The sequence below is a fragment of the Aegilops tauschii genome, chromosome 4 (genome assembly GCF_002575655.3).
Source record: "Aegilops tauschii subsp. strangulata cultivar AL8/78 chromosome 4, Aet v6.0, whole genome shotgun sequence".
NCBI lineage: Eukaryota > Viridiplantae > Streptophyta > Magnoliopsida > Poales > Poaceae > Aegilops > Aegilops tauschii.
In genome coordinates, this window is record NC_053038.3 from 84,610,852 (window position 1) to 84,621,483 (window position 10,632).

The 10,632-nt window shown below is 45.3% G+C and overlaps 1 protein-coding gene across 1 annotated transcript; it reads left to right on the forward strand.

Annotated features, from left to right (window-relative positions):
• The first annotated feature begins 1,174 nt into the window (after positions 1–1,174).
• Positions 1,175–9,906, forward strand: LOC109750838 (transcriptional corepressor SEUSS). The gene is made up of 10 exons (XM_020309779.4): positions 1,175–1,560; positions 1,940–3,190; positions 3,300–3,419; positions 3,618–3,666; positions 3,744–3,958; positions 4,096–4,164; positions 4,286–4,380; positions 6,659–6,752; positions 6,874–6,943; positions 8,394–9,906. Exons 2-10 carry the CDS (start codon positions 2,078–2,080, stop codon positions 9,377–9,379), a joined length of 2,811 nt encoding a protein of 936 aa, XP_020165368.1. The 5' UTR covers positions 1,175–1,560; positions 1,940–2,077; the 3' UTR covers positions 9,380–9,906.
• The last annotated feature ends 726 nt before the right edge of the window (positions 9,907–10,632 follow it).

Below are 10,632 nucleotides of genomic sequence, written 5' to 3' on the forward strand. Positions count from 1 at the left end.
CGACATGAGAGATCTTGGAGTATACGTCAAGTCTTCGGTGGACATAGTCTTGATCACGCCTCCTGCGTACAGCTTATGGAGTCCATCTTGAGTACGAGCGAGGCCCATCGGCCCGACCCGAGGAGCATGGACCGACTAGGTTAGTACCCCCTTATCCAGGACACCGCCAGGCTGGTAGAAGTGCAGCAGGCTAGGTAGCCAATCCCCATCAAACATCACTGAACAACTTCATAAGGATTGTCGGTTAGTGATGACATCCTTATACATGCCCTTGATGAAAGCTCTTTTTCTACACGCGAAATGTTCGTATTAATTTGAACGTTGTAGAAACTAATACTAATTTAAGAAACAAACATCTTGTAAGACATGTGGTGCAACTAAAACCATCTTCTTCCACGCTTGAAATTTTCATAATTTTCGAACGTCATAGAAACTAATGCTAATTTAAGAAACACACGTCACCTAAAAAGATAAATGGTGCAACTAAAAGTATCTTTTCCGCGAGCGAAATGTTCATACTAACATTTAGAACATTGTAGAAACTAACACTAATTTTAGGAACACATCACATAAGACATCCATCTTTTCTGCAAGGAAAAGATGAACAAAACGTAAACTTCATGTGTGATAAACCTCATGTGTTCCATCAGTCTGTCCCTTTTAACTCATCAATATTTTTTTTCTTACATGAATGACAACTACTTATAAAAACCTCTGCATTGTTTAGATGCTTTTATTTACTAGACTAGAAAAAAGTCGACCTAGTATAGTGTACTAAAGAAAGTCTGACTCGGAGTTTACTAAAGCTCCCTCCACCTGCGTTTTCATCACAACGTGCGTGACAAGAGGAGGATATCCCCGGGCGGTGCCACACCGTTGGCCATGGCATGGGCACGGAGCACGCGCTCCATTGACTTCTTTTAACCTCAGCAGCGCATCACACAACCAAAACCGAAAACAAAACACCCAAACAGAAAGAAAAACACCATCCTAATCAGACCCAGCTCCACCGCGCCCACCCACCCACCCTCTCGCCGCCCCGCGGGGCCCCCGCGGCGCTGGCCCCACGCTTCGGCGACCGGAGCATGGAATCCTCGAGGTCGCGGCCCACGGATCTTAATCAAATCGAATGGGAATTTTGACGTCCGCAAGGACAAAGCCTCAGAATTTTCTGCTTGCGCCTCCTCTCCCCTTTCTCTCTCCTGTTTCGTCTCGCTTTCTCTCTCCTCCTCGCTCCGCCTCCTCCCTCCCTCCTCCAGTCCACAGACCCAAATCCCGTCGCTCGCACACAGGGACGAGAGGGAAAGATTTTTTTAACGAACTGATTTTTTTTATCCCGCTGTTATCTCCCTCCGAGCGGCAGCGCAGCGGGGGCGGCCTAAACCCTAGCCGGAGCGGAGCTTATCCGGCGCGGCGGCGGCGGTGGTGGCAGTGCTGCTCCTCGCGGCAGTGCACGGCCGACGGCGCGTCCCTGCGGGCCTCGCCGCGCGATTTGGCGCGGGTTCGAGCTCTGGATCGCCGGATTCGGGGCGGACTGGATTTTGCTGGCTGGTCGCGCCGGTGAGTGGCGTCGGGTTCCGGCGTGTTTCGCTCCGTGGGTTTTCGGTGGCGAGGTCGCTGTTGATGCTACTGCTCCTTAATTGTTTTCTCATTTTGCGTGTTTGGGCTCGGGATGCTGCGATCTAGTCGGGGAGTTGGGGTTGCTTAATTCTGCTCGTGTCTGGTGCCTTGCTCGTTTTTTTGGGGGTGGATTTGGTGCTGTTTTTTTACTTTCCTCGTGGCGGATTTGAGGAGTACAAGTTTGCTTTGGATGCTCGTTTATGCTGTTTCTATGGTTGATTTTGGGTGGTGTGGATTGCTGTTCAGTAGATTTGTGCTGGAGATACCACTCTAGATCCAATGCTTGTGTTCTAAAGCTGTAGTCTCTGGTTGTTTGCAGGGTTTGCTGCCTTGTGCCTGCTCAATTTTGGCGGATCTTGCGGCCGTTCCGTGCTGAAAGGATGGCGAGGTGAGCGGTGACGCACTCGATCTTGGAGTAGTTTCTGCCGAGTTCGTAGCTCTCCCATTGCCTGCAACGATGGTATCGTCAGGGCCGCCGAACCCAATGGGGCCTGGGCAGCCAGCAGGCGGTGCCTCACTTCTCCGGACAAGTTCTAGCCTGCTCAGTGGTGGCCAACAGGGAATGGGTGGGGGTGGCGGCATGCTTCAGTCGCAGTCCCCGTTCTCATCTCTTGTCTCCCCAAGGTCTCAGTTTGGTGGAAATGGCTTGCTGGGAGCAACCTCTAATGTCTCCTCCCTGCTTAACCGGTCATCGTTTGGAAACGGGAGCCCTGTTCCAAGTCCAGGACAAATGCCAAACGGTGGGCTTCCGATGAACACCCTTCAGCAGAGAGGGGGCCTTGATGGCGCTGGTGATTTTACTGGCACTGGAGGATCCGATCCTATGTCGTTTCCATCCTCCTCCTCGCAGGTTAGTTTGGGCAATCACCTAGGTTCAGATATCCTGCAGCAGCAGCAACAGCAGATGGATGTGCGGGATTTGCAGCACCAGCAAGAGCAACAGCATCAACAACATCAACTGCCGATGTCTTACAACCAGCAGCAGTTGCCGTCACAGCAGTCGCAGCCGCAGGCTGCAGTGAAGTTGGAGAATGGTGGCAGCATTGGTGGAGTCAAATTAGAACAGCAGATGGGACTGCCTGACCAGAATGGCCCAGCCCAGATGATGCGCAATGCTGGAAATGTAAAATTTGAGTCGCAGCAGTTGCAAGGGTTGAGGGGTTTGGGCGCAGTCAAGATGGAGCAGTCGAGTTCGGACCCATCAGCATTCTTGCAGCAACAGCAGCAACAACAGCAGCACCATCACCACTTGTTGCAACTCACGAAGCAGAACCCTCAAGCTGCTGCGGCTGCCCAACTGAACCTCTTGCAACAGCAGCGTCTTTTGCATATGCAGCAGCAGCATCAGCAGCAACACCAACAGATTCTAAAGAATCTGCCTTTACAGAGAAACCAATTACAACAGCAACAGCAGCAGCAGCAGCAACAACAGCAGCAGCAGCAGCAGCAGCAGTTACTTCGTCAACAGAGTCTAAACATGAGAACCCCAGGAAAGCTGGCTCCTTATGAGCCAGGTACCTGTGCAAAAAGATTGACCCATTACATGTATCATCAACAGAACAGACCACAGGTAAAAGATTTTGTTTGTCTGTTTGTTTGTTTCAAACAAGTAATTTTGTGCTCCAAGCAAAAGGCATGTGCTTATAACTCAGGGCATTTACCCATTCCTTTTGATGCAGGATAACAATATAGAGTACTGGAGAAACTTTGTCAATGAGTATTTTGCTCCAACTGCTAAAAAGAGGTGGTGTGTATCTCTCTATGGAAGTGGTCGTCAAACTACTGGAGTTTTCCCTCAGGTGGTGTCTTGCTCCGACTGCTAAAAAGAACATGCATCTCTTTCTCTTCTGTTCTCCTATATTTGATTTATGCAAGTAAATTCAGTTCTATTAGTTAGTCATAGCCTTAGAGAATTTGGAGTAACACATAGGTGTTTTGAGTATAATTTGCCTTTTAAATTCTTATTTATAACTTTCATTATGGGTTTGCACCTCCAGGATGTCTGGCACTGCGAAATATGCAATCGAAAGCCTGGCCGGGGCTTTGGTAAGCATCATTTAATTTTGTGCATCCTCCTCTCTTACTCGTGTTTCTGGTTTGATCTTATGTTCTTATCTTTACAGAGACAACAGTAGAGGTCTTACCGCGACTATGCCAAATCAAATATGCGAGTGGTACATTGGAAGAACTATTGTATATTGATATGCCACGCGAATCCCAGAATGCATCTGGGCAGATTATTTTGGATTATGCAAAAGCAATCCAGGAAAGTGTCTTTGATCAATTGCGCGTGGTACGTGAGGGGCATCTAAGGATAGTTTTTAATCCAGACCTCAAGGTATTGTTATTCAATTTTGTACTTTGTTCTTCTTCCTGTCATTAGATCAGTTCTTTTTATGATACTATTCTTGAATAAGTGGTGCCTTTTGAACTAACATATATTGCACAATCCTGTACCATTTCCTTCGATTGAAGATTGCATCTTGGGAGTTTTGTGCTAGGCGTCATGAGGAACTGATTCCGCGGAGATCAATAATACCTCAGGTATGATTTTTTTATTGTTTACACATTTATATTGTTATTTATTCCGCGGTCATGGATCTTGTTATTTATCTTCAATTTGTTGAACATCTGATATATTTTTGCACTGTGGTGCTTAATTCAGGTTAGTCAGCTTGGCACGGTTGTACAAAAATACCAGGCTGCTGCTCAAAGTTCAACGAGTTTAACGACCCAGGACATGCAGAATAATTGCAACTCGTAAGGAGATCGGCTCTGATGTGCTTAATATTTTTCATCTGAAGTTCTTTCCTGAATTCAAATTTACATATTCTCTTGTCATTTGGTTTAGCCAAACTGATGCTGGTGCTATCTATTATATTTTCGTTAATGGTTTGTCCACTTCTTTTCTTCATGTATATGTGTCTGTTCTGTTAAAATTTATCATCTACCTTCCCTGTAAAGGAGCCATTTGTTCGGTGGAGCTAGTTTGCACAGTGAGTTGTTTTAGATGCATTGGCCGTCATGGCAAGGTGAGAGCCAAGATAATGCGGACCTTAGTCCAAAACAAGATATTGCTTGTCAAGAAAAACGGGCATAGTTGACTTGGTTTTTAGCATATCACCATGTATACATGTGCTAACTCCTCTGAGCCATTCAGTATTTTTTGACTGCCATAGTTGACTTGGTTTTTAGCATATCATCCTTTATGATCAAGCCAAACCAACTGGATTTACTGTTTTAAGCAAAACAGGATGAAAATGCTAGTGCTGTGTGCAAGCTTGTCTCAGGTCCTAAGGGCTTACAGAAGTTGTCAAATAAGTTCCTCTTGCCAAATAGGCACATGACTAGTAAAGTGTGCCCGGTGAGCTTTGCAAAAGTAAAGGAGTTAGTAATTCACCTCAGTCTTGGCGATGAGCACCCATGATCCAAGTGTTTGAAAGGGAGGACGACTACTGCAAACCTACATGCTATAGCTAGGTGCTACAATAACCCTTATCATTTGCACACGGGCTTCATCTGGCTAAAAATCGCATATTTTAGGAACCGAATAATTGATCATTATGATTATTTTCTATATTAGATATTTTTATTTTCATTTGTCAAGAAAAACTTTCTAAATATGTGCATTCTCTTGCTTGATGCGATGGAGGGGTTACCTATGGTTTAAACCGTGACCACTACCACAGCTCAATGATGAGATCTCAAGCACCTGGGCCTGTCTGACACAGCAGCAATAAATCAGGCCATAATGTAGAAAACTAGAAACACCACGTTAGAGATTATAATGATTTGTTTCTATATTAGATATTTCCTTTTAGTTAGTTGCTATCCTTTTAGTTTCCTACTGAATAGTCTGTCGTTTGGGCCATGAATACCCGCGGCATTGAGCTTCGAAGGTTTTGCCATCCTTTGGGCCATCGGTTATAGTTAAGTTTCATACACCGACCAACCCTCTTAAAAGTTAAGCTCTTAGGGTAATGCATGCATTTTATTCAAGCTTAGGCTCATCTTCAGCCCTATATATAGATTAGATATGGTGACGTTCCGTTAAGTGACAAGTTCAGTTCAGGCACCATTCCAGAAGGTGCTGGAATTGCAAGCACATGCTTACTTTAATTTCATAAGCACCACCCTTCCTAATAATAAAATGGGCATGTTGAGTTTTGAACTCGGTACATCAAATGCAACATCATGCACCAACCAACTCACCGAAGACCTTATGCTGTGAGGGCATGGCCATTACTTTACTTATGCTCATTGGTTGTGCATTTATTCCCTAAAAAGGTAATGTCTAAAAAAAACTCGGATCAACCAGCGGAGGCTGAACCTCGAACGCAGGTCGGTGGGTTCAGCCTGCTCAAGCTAGCCAACTGGTCGATGCCCAGTTCTGGTAGGCATGCTCTTTTCACGTATATCTTTATAACCTGTAACGGGCCAGATCTTAATTGTACTTGGTTATTAATGCATTGAAAATGGGATTCTAGTTGAAAATCACGAGGATTGTTGGAATGTAGAACGGATCGAGAAACATCCAGTTGCCATGAATAGAAAAAATCTCATTTTAGGTAAGTGGACAACTTGGAGTACGTGCAAGGTACTGGATATTATGCTGTATTACTGATATTACGTGCAAGGTTCTTGTTGTTCTAGAAGCATAAAATGTCCGTTAGCAAATATAACCTTATACGCGCATTGCTTGCCCTGTTTTGACCTGATTTGCTTGGTTTCTTTTGCTTCCATTGTTATAACTCATCACTGATAAAAATTGTGATGTTTAACAATGTGATTGGTAGCACCTAAACCACATTGTTGTTACTTTTCTTGCTGACTGTTTCTTTGAGTAACTATTACCTTTCACCAACTCCATCAATTTTCATTGTACTTTTCAAGTTCATGCTATATAACAGAACACTTGTTCTTACTTAACTTGCTGACTGTTTCTTTGAGTAACTATTACCTTTCACCAACTCCATCAATTTTCATTGTACTTTTCAAGTTCATGCTATATACTTATATTGCAATCTTGTACAATTAGGTTTGTTGCATGTGCGCGCCAACTGGCTAAAGCCTTGGAGGTGCCTTTGGTAAATGATTTAGGATATACAAAAAGATATGTCCGCTGCCTTCAGGTACACTCTAATCTGCTGTAGTTTCCATTCACGTGTTATATTTTCTAAATTGTTTCATAAGTATGCACTTTTTTCTGACCATAAGCCCTAATATTTTCATGCAAAACGTTGATACTCTCAGATTGCGGAGGTGGTAAACTGCATGAAAGATCTGATTGACTATAGCAGGCAGACTGGATCTGGACCAATCAGTATGACATCTTAATCATTTTACTTTGTTGATTTATCTCATCTCATATCATCAGGATGGCGCAAACTCCCGCATACCACTCTGCACTCACAACACCTGAATTAGTGTTCTTTGGGCTCTATTTTTAATTACCATTATTTATTTAGTCAAGTTTCCTTGCGGTACATTTTCTACATGTGTAGGCATGCCTCTTAAATACTCCCTCCGTCTCAAAATGCAAGACCATTTTTGACACATAGTGTCAAAAATGATCTTATATTTTGGGACGGAGGGAGTACCTTAGGGCAGTTATAAGGTAGGTGAGCATTCGGTTTTGGTGAGAAATCACTGTAACTATCGTTTCATGTTGCCATTATTCCATCCATCACTATAAAAAGGCTACATTGGTATGCCTGGGAAAGAGTGGTGCCTGGCTTCAGCCCGTGATGTTGATTATTTTGCCTTGACCCATTAACTGGATTAGCCTGGGGTATAAGTGTTTGTTTGGTGAGTTAAAGTCCAGTTTGGTTAAAGTTTGGTTGATCAAGGAGTCTAGTACAGTCAAGGCTGTCTGACAAAGCGAGCTGGCATTGTGAATGTTGGATCAATCAGTAAGATAGCAAAACTTCTCAAGACCCGGAGCCTCTCTTCCATGTCAGGGACGAGAGAGATCGAGTGCTCTATCCCCTGTCTTTGGACCCTTTAACCTGCCCAATCAATCCACAATACCAACTCTAATGGCTCATAAACATCCTATTGACCCAAGCATAACGAATAAAATATCCCCAACTACATCAACATGCGGCATGAAGAAATCCCAAATCTGCAGTATAGGCATCAGTGGTGGGCCAGCCTCTTGGTGGCCGGATGGTCTCTCGTCGCAGCCTCTTGATGAGTGCTGGAGCTAGTATGCGGCAAAGGCAGGCCCGATAACGACATAGCTTTGATGCGCTGGCGGCACACAGCTTGCTGCCATTGCTCATCTCTCCCATCTGCCTTTGTTAGGTCGGTATTAGCTCCCAGGCTGCAGCTGCTGCACTCAAGGTGCTCAAACTCCTCAAGCACCTGAGCCAGGCTATCCAGGTCACCAACCAAACACCTCCCACGCAGGTCCCATGGATGCTCTTTGCAAGGCATGACGTGGCCGGTGATTTCAAGTTTTCCAACCACTTCCGCAGGAAGGAAACTGTAATCACCTGATTACCATAAACTATATAGTTAACATTGCATCTCTGGTAGGAAACAACTTCTAAATACTCCTAGACCGTTGGTGCCTGCCCCTGATCCTCATGGGAATGGCTGGGGAACTGAGTTGCCTGGTTCCTGCTGATTTAGTTCCTAGTCACACAAAACACAGTAGCATGTTGGTATGCGATTCAGCAGCCTGTGATTTCTCGTCGTATTATGGCCTTCTATTTGCTAATTTATGTTTGTTTGTCCACATGTAACACTTGCTGTTATTTCTATTTCAGATAGCCTTCATAACTTTCCTCGGAGGAGTCCATCAGGTATTAACCCTCTTCAACCACAGCAGCAGGCGCCTGAAGAGCAGCAATCTGTTCCCCAGAGTTCAAACCAGAGTGGCCAAAATTCTGCTCCTATGGCTGGTGTGCAGGCTTCTGCCTCTGCCAATGCAGACGTGACATCAAATAATTCTTTGACGTGTGCACCCTCTACATCTGCACCCTCGCCATCTGTTGTTGGGCTCCTCCAAGGTTCAGTGAATTCTAGACAAGATCATCCAATGGGCACCGTAAATGGTCTGTATAACAGTGGAGATGATGGCGTAATTCCCAAGGTGAACTCTACAAGTTCGTTGCAGTCAAATCCGTCTCCCTCTTTCTCTTCCCAGGTGCCCACATCATCCAATAACAACATGATGCCCGCCCCTCAGAACACAAACCAACTCAGTTCCCCAGCAGTATCATCATCAAATTTGCCTCCAATGCAGCCACCTGCAACTCGGGCTCAGGAACCTGAGCCAAGTGATTCCCAAAGCTCGGTTCAGAGAATCTTGCAAGAGATGATGTCATCACAAATGAATGGTGTTGGCCATGGAGCAAATGACATGAAGAGGCCAAACGGACTTGCCCCTGGTATTAATGGGGTTAACTGCTTAGTTGGTAATGCGGTCACAAATCACTCAGGAGTGGGAGGAATGGGATTTGGGGCCATGGGTGGATTTGGTTCAAATAGTGCAGCTAGTGGACTGAGAATGGCAATGGCAAACAATGCAATGGCAAACAGTGCGATGGCGATGAATGGCAGGATGGGGATGGGGATGCATCACAGTGCACATGACCTATCACAGTTGGGCCAGCAGCAGCAGCAGCAGCAGAACCAGCACCAGCACCAGCAGCATCAGCAACAGCATGACATAGGAAATCAGCTGTTGGGTGGACTTAGAGCTGCAAATAGCTTCAATAATCTTCAGTATGACTGGAAACCCTCTCAATAGATTGATCGGAAATACAAGTTCAATATGATGATGATGCAGCTGCCCTCACTGGGCTCATTGCTTATGGAGCGTCAATTGCTTGCTGTGACCTCTCTTGTGTCCAAGCATTGGTGCTTTTGCACCAAGGGTGCCATGGAAAGGAATCATAGGCGATGGCAAGCATCTGAGCTCGCGGCTGTATGTTGCAACAGTAGTTGGTTCCCTGTGTATTATGCAACTATGGTACCGGGCTACCTGCCTCGGTTATCTTACCGAAAGCTAGAGTTAAAAGATTAGAATCTGCCTGCACTGGGCATGGTCGGTGTCAGTGTTTGGTGTTATTTCTCACCCGGAAAAGAAGTTTTCCCTCCTTTTTTTTTCCTTAACGGATGACATCCGAACTGTAATTTATCACCGCCCTTGCCGTAGCAATCATATGTGCTGATATCTTCGCCTGAGAATTCTCTCTTTGTAGCCTTACTGTACTCTGTATAAGCTGTCATATTGACTCGTGGAAAAAGTATCAAGAATGTGTCTGTCGGGTAAAAGGTGCACTCTTCTATCCCAGATGTTTCTGTTAGTGATTTGTTCTTGAAATAAGTAGGCTCCACCATTTTAATTTGTTATGGCATCAGGTAGCTCGCTGAACACCTAGCGTGGTTTTCTGAATATTGTCTGGCGTGTTTGACAGCACGGGATGTATAAGTTTTTTTTCTTGAATTGCGGGGCATAATGAGAGCATCCCCATATCCTTCCCAAACGTCCACCCTGGGGCAAATCTAGTCCAAACCCCAAATGTCCGGGCTGACCAACAATTCTCATACCTGATTCAACAATTCTCATACCTGATTCATATGTGGGGCGGATATGGGGACGTCGGACATGACCGCCGCAAGGCCCGCTCCAATTTGCTTCAAGATGCCCCCTCCTTGCCTAACCTGCATGTTTCTCTTGTATTTTCTTCCTCGTCTGCACAACCGCCATCGTTGTTGGTCCGGCGCCATCCCCAACACATACCTTCGCCATCGGACGCCCCAATCCACAATGCCGTCAGCCGTCCCGCCAATGGCCGCCGCCCTGACATGTCCAACTCCTTCGGATATACACCTTGCAGTCTATGTGTTCGATGAAATGTTCAAGCAGTTTTTTGATTCTTTTGGTCATTTGTAGGTCACCGATGAATTCGTGGAATGAAAGCTATGGAAACACGAACCTTGACAAATTCATATTCAATGAGTTCAACGGTTCATCGGGTTTGGACGACGAAGATGCTG